The following is an 18,887-nucleotide window of genomic DNA, read 5'->3' on the forward strand; positions in this document are numbered from 1 at the left end:
TGGAATTGACGGACTCGTGGTGGTTGGACTGGCAGCGTCAAACTGACGTGAAGTTTGAGATGGTTCGGTTGTTGGCAAGGGTATGGGTGTTGGGAAAACTGAGGACAAGATTGAGGGTTCAACATGATTTTGTTTCTCCCCCTGAAGCCGAGAGCTTGGATAAAAGGATTCTTGTTCATTGAATGTAACATCCATGGTGATGAAATATTTTTTTGTGTGAGGGAGAGTAACATTTGTAACCCTTTTGAGTTGGTGAATATCCCACAAATATGCATTTAATTGACTTCGGATCAAGTTTTCCCTGATTATATAAGTGGACAAAAGAGGAACACCCAAAGATTTTTGGAGAGATTCGACAAACTAACCGGTAAGATGGAAATAACTCTTGGAGTTTCTAACATGGTGTTTTGAACTTGAGGACTCTTGAAGGCATTCGGTTGATTAAATAAGCTGAGGTGAGAATAGCATCACCCCAATAAAACTTAGGAACATGAGAGGTGAACAAGATTGACCGGGCTACTTGTAACAAATGACGTAATTTACGTTCTGCAATACCGTTTTGTTGAGGTGCGTAAACACATGAGCTCGTATGAATAATTCCATTACATGAGAAGAAATTGCTATGGTCTTTGTTGAAAAATTCTTTTGCATTATCCGAGTGAAAATTGGTTATTCGAGTTTGAAATTGAGTAATAACTATTGAGTGAAACTGCTTGATTATTGATATGGTTTCGGATTTTGTTTTCATAAGATAAACCCAACATAGACATGTATGATTGTCAACAAGAATGAGGAACCACCGAGCGTCATTGATTGAGAAGACTTCGGAGGCTCCCCAAATGTCACAGTGAATTTTTGAAAAAGGTTTTGATGCAACATAAGGTAATGGAATATAAGATGCACAAGTATGTTTTGACAACTGACACACTTCACAGAAAAAATCATCCACCTTTTTATTAATGAACAAATTTGGAAACAAGTGTTTGAGATACCCAAAATTAGGGTGACCTAATCGGTAATGAAGAAGCATAACATCACCAATTTTATTTGAAGAAAAACAACAAGGATAAGACGGTGATATTGACTCTCGTGGATGAGGATGATGACTTGGTTTATTTGCAGAAAAATGGTAGAGCCCATTTATGAGTTTAGCACATCCAATCGTCGTTCCTGACTCCCATCCTGAAACAGACACAAATTGCTTTCAAATACTGTTAAGCATTTCAAATCCTTATTTAATTTTGACACTGACAAAAGGTTGTACTTAAGATCAGGAATGTAAAAGACTTGGTTCAATGTGAGTTTTTCAGAAAGTTTAACAGTTCCAACTCCCTTTATCGATGACTTGCTTCCATCGGCAATTGTCACAGTGGCACTCGAATTACACGAATTCAATGTAGAGAATAGAGACGAGTTACCAGTCATATGATCTGATGCGCCAGAATCAACAATCCATGAAAGGTTGTCGGCAGAGGTGAGGAGGGCTTTATGCTCACTATTTTTGTGCATGACAGTGTTGGCTTGAACCGAAGGTGTCGTACTGATAAGTTGTTGAAGAATTTCCATTTGTTCCTTGTTGAAGGCAGGTGTTGTAACGGAAGCATTGGCAGTGCAATTTGATGAATCTCCTGTTGGTCTGAAAGGTTTCCAGTCAAGCGGCTTGCCATGGATTTTCCAGCACGTTTCTCGTGAGTGACCCGGACGGCGACAATGGTCACATACGGCCTCCCTTTGCGTGGTCTGTTGTCAATTTGGCCCTTTGCTGCGAAGGCATTGGAATCAACTGAATTCAACGCTGAGGTTTCAGTAGGCTGAACAGATTCATCGGTAAGAAAGTCATCTTTTCCTTTTCCGCGAATGAACATACGAACAGATTTTGACCACGAAAGATAATTGTGACCAGAGAGTTTATGGTTTGTAATTTGCGCAATGAAGGAATCCATAGCGATTTGGCTAAGGGAGGATCCGGTTGAGGATGAGTTCTCGCCGGTGGTGGTGAAGGATGATTGACCGGATGAGGGCATGGTTCAGGATACGATTACCGCTCTGATACCATGAAGAAATATATTTTGGGATAAAATCATCTCTTATTTTATTCAATGTATTGCACTATTTTATAATACATGGTTCTCCCTTAACTTTAGGAGTTGTTACAAATCAGAGCATATAATTAGGAAAGAACAATAACAGTAACAAATCTAATATAATCACAACAAATTAGCAATCAACATTAAATGTGATAGCAATCAACATTAAATGAGAGATTTTCACAGTGAACCTTGATCTTTATTTTCCAACACTTTTCCTCCCAACCTTCACATTTCAATTATGCAAATCTCTCTCTCTCTCTTAAAAACTTACTTAGGGTTTCTGGTTTTTGCAAAACGTAACCCTCTCTACTACACTTTCTCTTTTATTCCCAACACATCAAATACTTCATTAAAGATCTGTTTTAATCTTTTAAAACCACCTAGATCATGCTCTTATCTTTCCTCAACTAATTTTTATAAAATAAAATTGCTAGATACTCTAAGATTCACGTTTTATCTCTTATCTTTTTCAGCTTATATTATTAAAAATGCATGTCTTTTCTTCCTACCCCCTATTTCTAATTTTTGCACCTTAATGGAAAAAGACGTTCTTGCCCTTAAACAACAATATGAATAAAAATAAAATAAAAGTTTTCCCCTAAAGCTTCTCTCCATAGGATTTGAACCCACATTCATTCAATCCTAGAAAACCATCTCTATCAACATTCCAACACATCACATTGGTAATAACATACATAACAAATTTAACAACCATATCATAACATGTGTTGCACTTATTATAAAAATAAATAAATAACATAGAATTTATGTTCTAACCAAGACTTGAACACATGACCATTTATCCCATCAAAGAGGTTTCATCAACTAAGTTACACATCACCTTGTGAAAACATGTGATTTCCATAAAAAAAATACTCAAGTATTATTACAATATTATTTCTATGTTCCACATTTTCTCCCCCATTTTGTATGGTTTAAAATGCGGCTTGTCATTGTATGCGTTTTGCATCTACTAGGTCAGTAAGGAGTACACATGAGGTCAGATAAGTCATGATTGGGGTTATCCAGCTTTGCGAAGTTGAGGAGATCTTAAGGACTTCTTCATGATCCCAACTCAAACTCAAGAGTGTTTATTGGATGAGGGTCCTATGTTGGCCCGGTTTCTTTGTGCTGGCGATTTTAGATAGTACGTCTTCCTTGTTGTTTTCTTCTCGCGACACATGGTTGATTTCGAACTCGTCAAAATGTTTTGCTAGGTGTTTTACCATGAGAAAATACTTTTGTAAAGAGGGTTCTTTTCTTTAGTAGTTTCGCTTGACTTTGAAGTACTTGAAAAATACTAAAAGGGGGTTGAATAATGTTAATGCAAAAATTCTTTTCACAACCCTTCTAATATAACACGTTTGTCGCATTTTGGATTTAACAAATGAATGTTTAAATGCTCGACCTTCTAAAGGATTTTGACTAATAGTTGTTTTAACGTGCTATACGGAACGTACACTGTAGTGTTTATAAGAACTTCCTCAATTGAATAAGAATCATTTAGTGTGGAAGTTTCTTGTACATTGAAATAAAAATGCAGATGCAGGTTTCATGAGAAAATCGTTTAGACAAAAAGATGAACAATAATTGCACAGGTATTTTTATATTGGTTCACTCCAAATGAGCTACGTCGAGTCTCCTCTACAGAGGGTTCCACTATAATTTTCAAAAAGATTACAACTGAGTATCCGCACCACTCCCGGTCTTCTTAGCCAGCGAATAACCTCTTGTTACCCTAGACTAGATGAGCATTCGTACCACTCTTGGTCTTCTCAGTCAGCAAATAACCTCCTTTTACCTTAGATTATATGAGTGTTCACACCACTCTCGGTCTTCTTAGTTAGCGAATAACCTCTTGTTATCCTAGACTGGATGAGTATTTGCACCATTCTTGGTACTAGACAACCTTACCTAGATTTCTTTAACTCCATGATGAGTGTCGCACCCCATGCAAAATTTAATGTGCATAAAGAAATGCAGTATAGACTAGAAAGTGACTCCTAGGTTGTCTCTCAAGGACCGAATGTGGTTCAGGAATTAGGTCTAACACGTAGTGGGGGGTTTGTGAAAGGTTTTGTGAATGCAGATGAATTAAATTAAAACACGGATACAATAGAAATGTAAAAACGGAATTGCAAACACAGATGTAAAAATGGAATCAAATGCAGAATGAAAACGGTTGGTCATTAACTCAATTACTCTGCTTCCAATCACAGATCAACGACAAGTACACACTACACTAATCCAAATCCAACACAAATCAACCAACTAAGCGAAGGCTAATTCGGTCTTCAAAATTGCAGACTTAACGAATGCAATGCATAAATTTAATCAGTCATCCATCATGCAGTCTAATCAACTAAGCGAAGATTTGACACCGATTAGGCAACTAAGCGTATACCTAATCGCAGACACACAACAGATTAAATATTGAGCAAAATCAGAGCAGCATCATGGCAATTAAAGTGCAAGAGTCTCATGAATAAATTGCTCTAACCACTAATCCAGCACAGTTAATCGACTAAGTGAAGGTTAATCATGCTATCATAATCGCGAACTAAGCGAACGCAATACACCTATTCCATCTTATATGTTCTATACAGATCGATCAACTAAGCGAAGATGCAATCACCAATTGGGCAACTAAACGTATACCCATTGAAAAAACTAACCATTATCTCTCCATTCCATTCTAAAGAAAACTCAACTAGAAGGATCTGTGTCGGCTTCTCCGCGTGACAACACCTTTTCTTTCCTTTTTATTATTCTTCAACTTAGCGTGCCCTACTCCACTGGATCCCCCTTCAAGCCCATCAGCTGTTGTAGTGTAAGCTCAAATGTTGTGAAAGAAAAATACATGAGAAAAAGAAAAGAAAAGAAGAAAAGCATGAAGATGGGCCCAATGCAAAAGAAAAAGGGGAAAAGTTGGGAATAAGAGAGATTGGTGAGGAAGAGAGTTGTTCTTGAATGTTGAATGCTTTGGTAGCTCTCTTAACTCAAGGACTTTGCATTCCAGAAAAACCAATTTTCTTGTTAGCCCAGCCTCATTACAAGCCTTGGAAGAGTCCTTTTGATGGCATTTGCATGTAAGGATTTTGGTTGTTTTAGATGAATGACAATTTTGTTTCATGTGACTTGTGAATGATAGACTGTTGAGTGTTACCTTAAACACTTGAGTGATTGAGTGAAACACTTGCCTGGTGAGAATTGCTAAATTTCATGATTGCATTTGTGCTTAGTGGATTGATCATTCATAATGAGTAACATCTGTTGATTGGAAGTATGTATGCATCTTGATTTGATTTCACTGAAGATCTGAAGTTAAGTAGCTCTTGTCATGTGAATTAGGAATGTTGAACTATTGGATGAATGAGTAGAAAGCCAAGTTTGTTTTAGTTGTTGTTTTGTTTTGTTTGCTTGAGGACAAGCAAAGTTCTACGTTTGGGGTTGTGATAACGGTTGAAAACCAGTTATTTTCATATGTCAATTTAGACCAAATTACACCAATAAATGAGCTTAGAATGAGCTTAGAATCAAGTAAAACTCAATAAATGAGTCAGTAGAGAGTCAATAGTTGTTTTTAGCGATATTATGCTTGTTTTGCATTGTTTTGTAGTGATTTTGATGAAAGTGAAGATTGGGGTTGAAAATGAAGGTCTTAGACTCAAGATAAAGGAAGAAAAGTGAAGAAAAGAAGAATCAAGAAACCGCCCGGCGGCAAAATTCACCGTTGGGCGGTCCAAGGCGAGGGAGAGGCACCTCGCGTGGGTGCTGGGCGGATTTGCGATTAGAGGCAAACCGCCAGGCGATGGACCCTTGTCGCCGGGCGGTGGCGCGATTAGGGGCAAACCGCCGAGTGGCAAAAGTGTGCCTCCGAGCGGTTGTCCGTTGGGCCTGGGCCTGTTTTCTGTGACGCTCCTCAGCTATATATAGCCCTGCTGCGATTTCATTCTCATTCTTTTGACAGAAGAGGGCGGCCAAACCTAATTTTCACTCTCTGGAGAGGATTTCTTGGATGCTTAGGCTCCTTTTCATCTTATCTAGGGTTTGCTTTTCCATTCTTCCATTATTTTCATCTAGGTTCACCATGACAATGGTGAACTAAACCCTTTTGTTGTTAGGGGAAACAATGTAATCTTTTGAAACTCTCTGTTATTGAAACTCTTGTTTATTTATATGATTCTTCATATGCTTTGATTATCAATTGTTGGGTTCTCATCTGCGCTTAAAGCTTTTATCGTTTAACTCATTCGATAACTGTTGTTTTTCTTTATTGATACGGGAACGTACAGTAATGTCATGAACTGGTGAGAAATTCTTTGATTAAGCAATACCAACCTAGGGATAAGGGGTAGGACGATCAATTGTTTTTACTTTTGTTCTTAATGCAATATTAATTGCTAGGGGAGGCTAGGGATAACAAGCCGGTAATTAATAATAGGCACTTTTCGCCGAGGGATCGGGTTAAGGGTAGGCTAAGAAAGTTTGCATAACAATTAGGTAATCAAGCACTTTAAACAAGAGGAGTAGATAAGAGGGAGTGGAATAGATAAAATTATCAACCCCCAACAACTCCATTCATCCATAGTCTTTTTCGTCAATTGAATCAATACATTGCATGGTTATTTTCTGTCTTTGCATTCACCACAATTATTTCTTTTCACAAGTCTAACGATTTTGATTCACACGAAAGATAGCACCTTTCGAGTCTCATGGGAAGAACGATATCGGGCATTACCGATTATATTACTTGCACGATCTGGTACACTTGCCAGTGAGTCAACAATAACATAATTCTCAAGCTTAAATCTCAGTATCAGCAATCCTAGCAAGTGGAAAAACAACCCAATTTAGATAATTTCAGCAAGGAACATAATCAGAAAAGCATAAGTCAGTTTCAGCCCCACAGGAAGTGTCTACACTCAGATTCACTCACTATTTAGGCTCTTCCTGTTTCACTCCTTCATGACATGTTAACCTCTATTCTTAACTTTGAAAAGACTCTAAGTGACCATGCTCAACTCTTGGTTTCATCTAGATCAAAAGGACTTTATTGGCTTGTAATGTAATGGTATGAAGGGTTAGAAAATACAAGGCTATATGAAAATGGAGAAACTGTGAAGAAGAAAGAAGAACTCAAAACTCAGTGCATTGTTTTTTATATTTTAGGCCAGTCCAATCTCTTTTTTTTTTTTTTCTCTCTGGTTTTCACTCTGTCAGGTCTCATTTTTCTTTCAATTCTTTTGCATTTTCTCTTTTTTCCAGACCTGCTATTTTTCCTTTTTCAACACAACCAGATTTCATTTTCCTTTTCTTTTTCTTGGCCTTTCTTTTTCTCTTTTGCACTCACTGAGTTCCTAGATCCTCCATCCCTCTCACATGTCTCTACAGGTTAGGTATTTGGTGGGAAAATGGCATGTAATGTGTGAAAACAAAGAAAATGGCTAAGGCTCAAAGTTAAGGTACAATGGTCAAAACTGAAATGGTGAAGCTAAATTGGCTATGAATGGTAAGAAGGAATGCCTAAATCATGTCTAAAGTTCACTAAGAGCAAGCACATCAATAAAGAATCAATGCAAAATCAGAATGAAAATCAAGCATGCATGAAATTTCACAAGAAAGACAAAAAAATGGCCCAAAATCTCTCCAGGTTAATAAATTGCCAAAACTGACTTGTTGCCCTCTTATATGCAAAAATGCTTAATTGAACTGAACTAAGATGCAAAAAGCAATGCTAGGATTACATCTACCTTAATCTAAAGCAAAGAATTACATTAGCAGTTCTAATTAAGAGAAATACAATTGAGAAATGAATAAAATCAGCAAAGAATTGAGAAAAAAAAGGAAATAGAACCTAACAGAATGACATGAACTATATACAACCTATAAAAACCAAAAATGGACAGAATGCAACCTAAAAAGAACCTACCTAACTAAAACAGATTCAAATCTAAAAGAAATAGAGCCTAAGAAAATCCTAACAGTAGTAATGAATGTAAAAGAACCTAGGAAGCTATTTCTAAAAACCAAAACAGAACCTAGAAATTAAAATCTCAGAACAGAACCTATAAGGAAAAAAATGAAACAAATGCCTATTTACAAAATCTAAAACAGAACATGAAAATGAAAAACACCTAAGACAATTGCTAATGCTTCAAACAGGACATAGAGAAACAGAAACATGAATAGAAGAAAAAAAAATCCTACAAGTAACTATAAATTCTAAAAATAAAGCCTAATCCTAAACAGATTCTAAAAGAATAACAAACTGGGTATTTACAAACTAAAGCTAAGTATTTACAAACTAAAACAATATTAAAAACAACTCAGAAAAGAAAAAAAAAATTACGCCTATTTTTAACTACAAAGAACACATACTAACACATGCATATTAAAGTAAAAAAAAAACCAAAAATTGAACCTAACCTATACCTTCTCACCCCCACACTTAAGAGGCACATTGTCCTCAATGTGTGAGTGAGTAAGGCTCCTAAATAGCATAGACATATACACAGATCAATCAACTACAAATTTACACAAAAACAGAATTTAAAGAACAAGAATTTTACAAATCAGAGCTGAAAAGCTAATCACACTTGAACTCAAAGTAAACATCTACGTAACAAAAAGCCACAAATTTATACATAACAGAATTGAAAAAGATTAAAATTGAACATGAAATATGTACAAAACAGAAACTGCAAAACACAAAAAAGAATAAGAATTGAGAAAGAATAGAAATAAGACCTAAAGTTAAACTACAAAGCTAAAACGAAAAAGAAAAATTGTTCAGATTGGCCATAAATCAAAATTAATCTTTTTAATTTTTATATAAAAGAGCATATTTTGTACTCTACTATTTACTATACTTACTAGGACTACTCTAACTATCAGAAAAAATCTATAATTATAATTGGAGAAAAAGGAAGAGAATTTGCTTATTGGTTTTAGTCTCTTGTGCTCAGCCACTCTCTTCAGTGGTGTATCCATGGCTGCTTTGAAGTCCTCCTGCTCAACCATCTGTTGCAGCAACTGCACCTTTCCCTTCAAGGTTGGTAGCTGCTTCTGTACTTTCCAAACTCCTTGCTACAGCAGCCATGGCTCCTCATGCAATTGCTGCTGATTTTGTGTGTTCCAGGTTCCTTGAACAACCTTGACATCCTTTCCTACCCCTACCAAGGCTCCCTTAAAGTCTGCAGTTTCCTTCTCGTTGAACTCTGTTGCACCAATATCAAATTCAAAGTCAACATGTGCATCCAAAAAGACATGGGTATTTATATCATCATTATTGAGTAGATCATCAATCATGTCATCAGGAAACACTACATTTAAGTCAGAACACCCATTAATAGGTGTCTTTATATGGTGTACAACAAAAATCTCATCCAGCATTTCAAAATTAAGAGATATATCAGGCACCACAAGCAAAGCATGCAAAACATTAGACACAGTGCACAAACCAGCTGTACTAGTAGAAAAATTAGGTTCAGAGGTAACCTGGACTGGTTCATCAAAAACAATCTCACCAGTATGCACAAACTCAGAGGTTGAATCAACACATGCTGAAAGACTATCATCAATTGAAACCGTGTCAAAGTCATTCCATAAATCTAAGACATCAATAGATATATCAATGTGTTCTATGTCAAATGCTGAATCAAGACTATGAGAATGCATAACAGGAATAAGATCTAAAGCAGGTTTTATGGGTTCAACTTTAAATAGATCAAAAGCATTAAAATGATGTTGAACCTCATCAATATTAATTGGAATATTCAGTTCAGAGAAAACTTGTTTTCTTGATTCACTAGTTGCATCATTAGGATCACTCCCAACTAGCTTGCACAACAACTTTCTTGCCTCAGTTGGGGTCTTGTCCAGCAGAGAACCTCCAGCTGCTGCATCAACCAACATCTTGTATTTGTAAAGAAGGCCCTCATAAAAGTAGACCAAAAGCCTGGGCTCTGAAATCTGGTGGTTGGGACAAGTTGTACACAGATTGTGGAATCTTTCCCAGTATTCAGTCAGACTCTCTTCTTGGAATTGTGCAATGGCTGTGATGTCCCTTCTGATATTGACTGCTTTGGCTGCTGGAAAGTATCTATGCAGAAACTTTTGTTGCATCTCTGGCCAATTCCCAAAAGGATGTTGCTGATATACAAACCAGTCTCTTGCTGCACCTTGCATAGACAATGGAAATGCCTTCATCTTCACTATTTCCTCTGAAATTTTGGCTGACTTCATAGAGGAGCACACCCAACTAAACTCCTTGATGTGCTGGTGTGGGTCTTCATGTGCTATCCCATGGAACTTGGGCGTTCTCTTCATCAACTTATATAGCCAGTCCTGAGAATCAGCCATATCTTCAATTCTGCTGCAAATCTTGTTTTCAACCTGGACTACACTTTAACTACAAGAGGAGATTATACCAAAACAAGGAAGAATAATATGGAACATGGAGAACAACCACAGATTTAAAAAATTTCAGAAACTAATGCCAAACAAAAAGAAAGATTAAAACCTACAAGGCTAACTCTACAACTCTAAAACTTAAGTCGCCAAAGTCCCGGGCAACGACGCCATTTGTTGAAAGGATTTTTAGTCGCATTAAATCTCAACAAACCTAAATTCCCCACTAATGTAGTATAAGGGTAAAGTAGGGTCTAATCCAAGGACTTGGCTCTTATTAAGTTTAGAAATTATAGAATTGAACCTAATTACTATTTACTAAAAACTAAAACTAGTGGGGAAAATAAAATGTAAAACTGAAATCTAAAAAGAAACTTAAAAATAATGCAATGCATGATTCTAACTAAAAATGAATGTAAGATGCCTAAAATAAAATTATGCAACGGAAGAAAAATAAGACTGTGAACTATGCTAAAGAAAAATAAATGGAAGCCCTAAACTAAAATGATGTATTAAAAGAATCTAAAATCAAAGAAACTAAAGGGTAGTTGCATGAAATCTAGTAAATGCATGATTATGAATTGAAAATGCAAAGAGTAATATGTAAAGAAAATCAAACACTAATTGCTATATACAATGCTAAAAATCAAAACAAAATTGACACAAAATAAAATTGAAAGAAAAGTGAATATAGAACAATGGGTCTAAAACTGGAATCATAAAGGAACCTAAAATATCATTTTTACCTATTCCATGACTAAATCAAATGCTAGAATCATAAAGGAACCATAAACAAACATAAGGAAACTCAGAATTCAAAACTGGAATGTAAAATCAATGATGAAGCAAGGAAAGTAAAACCAAGTGCAGAAATCAACCGAACAAGATCAAATATAAAGCGAATCGAAACTGAAAAAATGCTTTATTGGAAACTAAATTCAGAATTTCAAATACCAGAGTTTCTCATATAACCAATGTTTGTCACCCAATGAAAAATCCAAGAACCCCAGTGCAAGAAGCAAAGTGTCTACCCCTACGAAGGCTGTAAAGAAATCTACTCTAAAGCGAGAGAATGAAAAGCTTAAGCTAAGCACACTGTCTGTCACCCAGTGCACGTACTCACAAAATGTTATTACAACCCTTTATATAGGGTAATCATAAAATAGAAAATGAAAGAAAAGAGGGAAAGAGGGAAAGAATCTGAAACAAACTTGGAAGCTTCTTGAGTAGCCTTCAACTAACTCTGACCAGGTTCTCAAACCGTCAATCCAGCTCAGCACGTCTCCGATCATGATTCTGTTTCGATCAAGCTTCTGGGCCAGCTCCCTTGTGGGTCGTGAACCTCTGATTAGCTTCTAACTTGACCCATGGAAATCGCATTATTGCTTCGTCACCTTCTCTTCTATGCTTGACGAACCCTAGCTGCTGGGCTGAGAGGATTTGGGAGAAAAATCCCAATTGCTTCCCCAATCTGCCTTTTGCCTGAATGAAGCACGAACTAAAGGACCCCCTCAGCTTTTGCCTTCAAAGCTGCATTTCATTAATCAAAGGGGGTTTCAGCCCAATAACTTGCACACATTGCTTTCCATTTTAATCAACACTGGGCTTTCTAATTTGGCCCACCGAATAAACTTCAGCACAACAGCTTCAGTGCAGTGCATAACAACAGCCCAATTCAATTTTATTCCGGCCCACTTTCTTCATTAACTCCTGTAAACATTAAAAAAATGAACTGGCAAAAGAAAATAAAGCCTAAAAAAAAGGAAATTCTATTTTAAATTTTCTGAATATTTTCCTGAAAGATAAAATTCCTAATTATATAAAAAAAAAAACTATTTTATTTAACTATAAAATGAAAATTAACACTATTTTTACAAAAATCTATTTTAATCCTAATTACTCTAAACTACCTTAATTCTAAAAAATTAAAAGCTAAACTATCTTAAAAAAAGATTATTAACATAGAAAAATGAGGAAATTTAGAGACTTAACACTCGCTGTAGCTGGAACAAGGGTCTGTCCGTGAAGCTAGACTTTGTAATTGCTGGACATTTGGCCACTTAATTGCTTGCTGGACTTTTCATTCTGATGCCTCCACGTGCTCCATATTCCATCTCTTTTATCTCTTCGGACAAAGCTAAAAAATATGCAATCAGATGCGTGAAGTTTCATTTGGGTCGTGCCAATTTCTAATTGAATCCACCCCTTTTTCCTTTTTGTTGTAGTCTTACGTGTGCTGCTTACACATGGGCCGTGAGCTTGTTGAATGTTCCAAAGCTGCTGGGCCACACCTCCATTTTTCTCCTTGACTAAGCAATGTGCTTTTCTCCAAGCAAGAAAATAAACTCAATCACCGTGTTGCACCTCTCCAAGCCCCCCTTCACGTGTTGCTGCATGGGTCGTTTGCTCATTCATGGTTAGAAGCTGGACGCTTTTCTCCTTTATCTAATTAAAAGTCCAATCCTATGTGTCCATGTGCAGCTGGATGTGCATGCAGAGTACACCGCTTCCCCTTTTTTTTTTCTTTCTTCCAGCAAAGCCTTTTTATTTTATTCAGCAGGACAAGACCGTGACATTGTGTGCAAGTTTAGCCCAATTACCATAATGTGCTCCCAATGATCTTATAGGCCTTGACATCACGTGCCTTTTCCAATTACAATCCAAATTATATAACCTTGTGCCAGCAGCAAGTCTCATAAGTAGTGTCTAGCACACCTTCATCTAATGCTCTTTATTCTGGCCCCTCTCCATTTACACCCCCAAAAATAAATTCACACCTCCTTTCTCTTTTAAGCTTAGAATAAAATTGATGTGGCATTTCTCAAGTCCCAAAATATTAACCAATAATTTCCCTACCATTAATAATGCAAATAATTAGTCTCAGATAATTCAAATTAATTAAAATAAGAATTTCCGGTCAAATTAAGCACTATTAGCAAAAACGGAAAAATACCGGACAATTAAGCACATTTTCCTAATTATATTCGGTACAATAAACTAAGTGTAGTTAATAAAATATTGACTCGTCACTCCACATAGTTCAACAAGTGTTTTAATTCTCTTTAGAATTGCAATCAACGATTGCTTACAAGTCATTCAGACTATTACCCTGGTAAAGAGGATGTGATTACAATACATTGCAGTCTAAACACTCACAAGTGTTTCTCTCTTTTCTCTTTCTCTCTTCCTTACAATAGTAAGCAAATATTACAATGAAGCTCGAGAGTATTGCTAGACTTTCTTTTCTTTTCTTTTGCTCAAATGTTTTCATTTACTTGAGCGTTTATGTGCTTTTCTTTTGAACGTTTTTCTTAGGATGAATATTTTTTTTGTTTGCTATCCTCTTGATTCTTCATCTGAATGATCTTCTATATATAGGCCCTTGGAGAAATTTCTATTAGACTCAACTCTTGGCCTTGATTCTTGTTTCTTCTCTTTCTTTGTGTATAACAGTCGTTGGCTAAAGTCAACTTATCAGAGCTGGCTTACTTTTTGAGTTCTTTGCTTGAAGTAGGTTAGACACAACTTCAAGTGAAGAACATTCCGTGAATATCTCTTTTGTCTCTAACATCCACTTCTGGTTTTTAAATGAAGTATATGGATTAATGTGAAGTAGGTTATGTGCAAAGAATAGAGTAGATTGTGCATGCAGCAGATATGTCTTATCTCTTATCACTTTTGTTGTTTTTGAACGTTAATCATTTAATGTCTTTTAATGCTTGCTTAGAACAACAAAGTGATTTTCATTTCCTACCGTTGAGGTGGCATTTAACAATTAAGCTTTTCTTCTAAAGATACCAAGCATTGAGTAAGAACTTCATTGTTGGATGAAGTAACAATTTTAGCTCATGGTATCGTCTAGACTGATGTAAACTCTTTTTGTGATTTTGCCTTTTGAGAGAAATAACGTTTAGCATGTTATGTTTTCTTTTGCATTTTAGGTTTAGGCTTTTAGAGAGTTTTTGTTAAAGACACTGTCTTGAGACATTTTTGTTTTCTCGAGAGTTCAACCGAATACCCCCTGGGTATAGTAAGCTTATACGTTTAGCGAAACTCTCTTAGACGCTTTGACTTAACTAGTGTAGAATTGGCTTTTAATGTCACCCCTTAGACGTCAGTTAAGCGGGGGCCCGACATAAATTAATGATCGGTGACACTTTCGTAAATAAGTTGTCAATATAGACGTCAGTTGAGAGGGGCCCCGACATCTATAATATTATAGACGTCGGGGCCCTCACAACCGATGTCTATAGGCTCTCATATACGTCGGCTCCCCCAAATAGATGCCAAAACTAAACGAAAAAATTAAATGAAAAATAATTTTTTATTCTATTTAGATGTCTGTTATGGGGGAACCGACTTCTAAAGCTCTTTAGATGTCTATTATTGGGGGAACCGACGTCTAAACCTTAGACCCAGAAATTTAAAAAGTCACATTTTGACTCCATTTAGACGTTTGGTCCCGCCACTCTGACTTCTAAAGCCCTTTACATGTCTGTTATTGGGGGAACCAACGTCTAAACCTTAAACCCAGAAATTTAAAAAGTCACTTTTTGACTCCATGTAGACGTCTGATCCCGCCACTCCGACCTCTAAAGCCCTTTAGACGTCTATTATTGGGGGAACCGACATCTAAACCCTAAACCCAAAAATTTAAAAAGTCACTTTTTGACTCCATTTAGACGTCTGATCCCGCCACTCCGACTTTTAAAGCCCTTTAGACGTCTGTTATTAGGGGAACCGACGTCTAAACCCTAAACCCAGAAATTTAAAAAGTCACTTTCTGACTTCATTTAGATGTCTGTTATGGGGGAACCGACTTCTAAAGCCCTTTAGACGTCTATTATAGGGGAACTGACTTCTAAATGTCGGCATTAAAACATCGTGATCACGAGATAGTCGTTACGTGCACTCATTGTTCATAATCTTCTTCGCGTTTTATCTCTACAGGTTACGCTTTTCAGGTTCGTTTCCTCACTTTTGCACCGTTTTAAATTAGTTTTAGTCTAATTACATCACTCTTTGATGCATTATCTTTCATTTGAACAAATTAAAATGCGTTTTCGTTGGGTTTTGGTGCAGTTATTCTCGTGTGCTAGGGCGGCATTCTTTGGCGGCGATTTCTTGCGTTTTGCGCTCTCCAATTCCCTCCACTACGTTTTTAAAACCATCCATTAAAAAAAAATATACAATACATTCTCTTCAACTAAAATATAAAGTTGTAAACTCAAATCACCATCAGTCAGGAGCAACCTCAGAGACCTCTGACCTTATTGGATCGGACGTCTATATGGACATCTGACCTATATAGGTTCGACGTCTATATAGACGTCTGACCTACATAGGTTCGATGGCTATAGAGACGTCTGACCTAAAGGGTCCGACGTCTCATTAACGTCACCCGTATAGACGTCGGATAAAGATCAGACGTTAAAAGCCCAAAATAATAGACGTCTAAAGTCCTTTCTGCACTAGTAGTCGTTTAGCACCGCGTTTGGGTATTTGATTTAGGTGTTTTTATGTTTTCTACAATCTTAAAGGTTTTCCTAAGGTATTTCTATGTTGGGGATTCTTGAGCCTAAGTCTTATGTTTCATCCTATGATCTTTTAAATTCTTATTTCGTTTAATTTTATTTGGTTAAACTTCAAAACATGAGAGTGGTTAGACATATAGAAGATTTTGTCTTAATAAACTTGGCTTGTGTTGAGAGTCGTTGAAGCAATGTGATTTTTTACTCTTAGTTTGTAAGCTAGTCGTAACCTAGTGATCATGGCCTCATACTCGACCTAATTATTAAAAGCACTAAAGCTAAAGAGAATGATTTATTTCAAGACAAGGTCGTTGGATCCTTCTAATATGATGCTTACGCCACTACCTTTCTTATTAGAAAACTTATCGGCGTTGAAAAACCACTAAACGAATTGTTCCCTTTTTGGCAAGAGCTCAGTAAGGAAGTCTACAAGGAATTTGGACTTCATTGGTCTCCTATTTTGATAGGTCGGTCCAAACTTGGAAAGTTCCACTGACCATTTTGTCATGCACCTAGGCAACTTGGGCTTCTGTAGAATGTGCTTCATAGGGTAGTGGAATAACCAAGAGGTGGGTTTCCAATGCCACCACTACAAGACAAAATATTTTAAGTTAGAGGCTGATCTGATCAAGCTCCTACCAAAGTTCCATGGATTGGCACATGAAGACCCACATAACCACATAAAGGAATTCATCTCGGTGTGCTCCTCCATGAAGCCTACCATAATTCCAAAGGAAGTAGTAATGATGAGAGCTTTTCCTATGTCCTTACAAGTTGCAACATGAGACTTGTTCATCTACCAACAATATTCCTTTGGGAGTTGGCAAGAGATGTAGGAGAGATTTCTAAACAAGTTCTTCCCAACAACAAAAGTATCCTATATTAGAAGGGGGATTACTTCCTTTGGGAGTTGCCAAACCCCCTTCCCCCATCCTTTTTTTACCTTGTCTTAATATGGCTTGATTCACAAATCGATGTCAATTATAAAAAATAATTGTTGTCGTATCCCTCACTGCAATTAAATATACTGCTGAAACTCTAATTAGATGCATCCAATTATTCAAAATTAATTTCTTTTTTAATTTACGAAATTGCATTATCTTTTTTATTTTGTTGTTGTTATGGTTGACATTTAAATTCTGAATAGGGTTCTCTTTGTTCCTATATTTTTTATCTTCCTCTTCTTATTATCCATGTGAGATACTCTTCATTGAATCCATTTTCGAAGCTTGGACATTTGATGATTATTCTTTTACAATAACTATACATTTAATTTGATGTTAGATTATGCGATTACTTGAATTTGGTTTTCAATTGTTAAAATTTGAATCTAATAATTATTAAAATTTAGGAAAGCTAAACCCTAATTCTAAAACATTGAGTTGTTCTTATTAATTTTTTTTAGGAATGATAATGCAAATTAGTTCATTCTACACATAGTTCTTAAGAATTGAGTTGGCTTAGCCTTCCTTGGATAAGATTATGGGTTAATATTGTTGGCCCATCATATAGTGATTAGCTTGTGAACAACCTCCATAAATAAAATCTTTAAATAGAACTTTATATTAATATTGTAATAAAAATTATATTTTAATGTTTCACATCTTTGTTGCATCCTATGAGTATATCATTAATACTAAAACTGAAATAAACATAAGCTTAAGATTCACATAAAATAATATGTGAAAGTTAAATCTTTCATCAACAAGGAAACATGAAAACATGGTTTAAATATAATGTTTTTTAACACGTAAGAAAAATTTAATGTCGATGAGTTAAAAGAATTATATCTATTAATGTTTAAAGTTTGAGGACCAAAATATATCAAAATTTGATATATGAATGAATTTCAATTTTGTGTTCAAATTTAGATACTACAAACATATTAAACCCTAAAATTAAATTATTGTCTAAGTTGAAAAGAAATTATAATAGTTGATCAATGTTAAATGTAGGCAAGACTAAAAAGAAATTATAATAATTAATCAATGTTAAATGTAGACAAGAGAACTAGTTTAAGGATTCAAGCATAGAGTGTGTAAGGGCCTGAAATAAATAAGGCTATTGGGTCTTATGTTAAGGTAGTTAGGCCCATAGACTAAGGGTACCTTAGCCTTAGAAGGAACTTTTCAAAAATCCAAGTTCAATAGACAGTTTTCCTTTCTCTCTCTAAAAAGCCCTTTTTCCCTAAAAGGTTCTCTGCCTTCTCTCTAAAATACCACTCTGCTGAACCGTTCAGTTTCTTGTTTGAAGGTGCCTAAGCGTTCACGGCAACAAGGGCTTCAGTTTGAACCGATTAGTTTCTTCGTCTCCTTCTGGTAAGTGATTTTCCTGTTTCCTCCATTATTTTCGAAACCTAAGGTTTGGGGTTTTACTGATTTCATGCAGTTAGAACCCTCCCTTTTCTAATTTCTATTATACTCTAGCTCTAAGAGATGATTCCATCACCATTTTGGTGATTATAGGTCCGGTCTATCTTGTCTCTGCGTTGGGGTACTGTCTTGAGGTCTTGTGAGCTGTTCTGTGTAACCAAAAGGTAAGGGGAGCTAATTATTTTGTTTGAAATTATTTTATAAAATATATGCATGTTGAATTTTGAATTTGGTGCTTTGAATTGAACCTGTTTTAGTGTTTTATATGCATGTTGAGTTAAAAATGTGATGAGATTGTAATGATACTGTTTTAAGTAATTGGTTTTAGTGTGTATTATACTGCTTAAATGATTTATTTGGGATTGATTTTATGTGTCCTACTTCGATGATTATGAATTGTTTCTGAATGGGTTATTGACTGTGATTGATGATGTTTTGAAAAAGGTCTTAGTGAGATTTAATTAGCTTTGTTGGGTAGTATT

General features: G+C 35.9%; 1 protein-coding gene across 1 annotated transcript; it reads right to left on the reverse strand.

The window, feature by feature from the left end:
- Positions 1–1,140: 1,140 nt before the first annotated feature.
- LOC106753340 lies at positions 1,141–2,024 on the reverse strand. The gene is made up of 2 exons (XM_014635141.1): positions 1,723–2,024; positions 1,141–1,636 (listed from the first exon to the last, which is right to left on the reverse strand). The coding sequence occupies exons 1-2, from the start codon at positions 2,022–2,024 to the stop codon at positions 1,141–1,143; spliced, it is 798 nt and encodes a 265-aa protein (XP_014490627.1).
- Between the last annotated feature and the right edge of the window lie 16,863 nt (positions 2,025–18,887).

This window comes from Vigna radiata, unplaced genomic scaffold, assembly GCF_000741045.1.
Source record: "Vigna radiata var. radiata cultivar VC1973A unplaced genomic scaffold, Vradiata_ver6 scaffold_222, whole genome shotgun sequence".
NCBI lineage: Eukaryota > Viridiplantae > Streptophyta > Magnoliopsida > Fabales > Fabaceae > Vigna > Vigna radiata.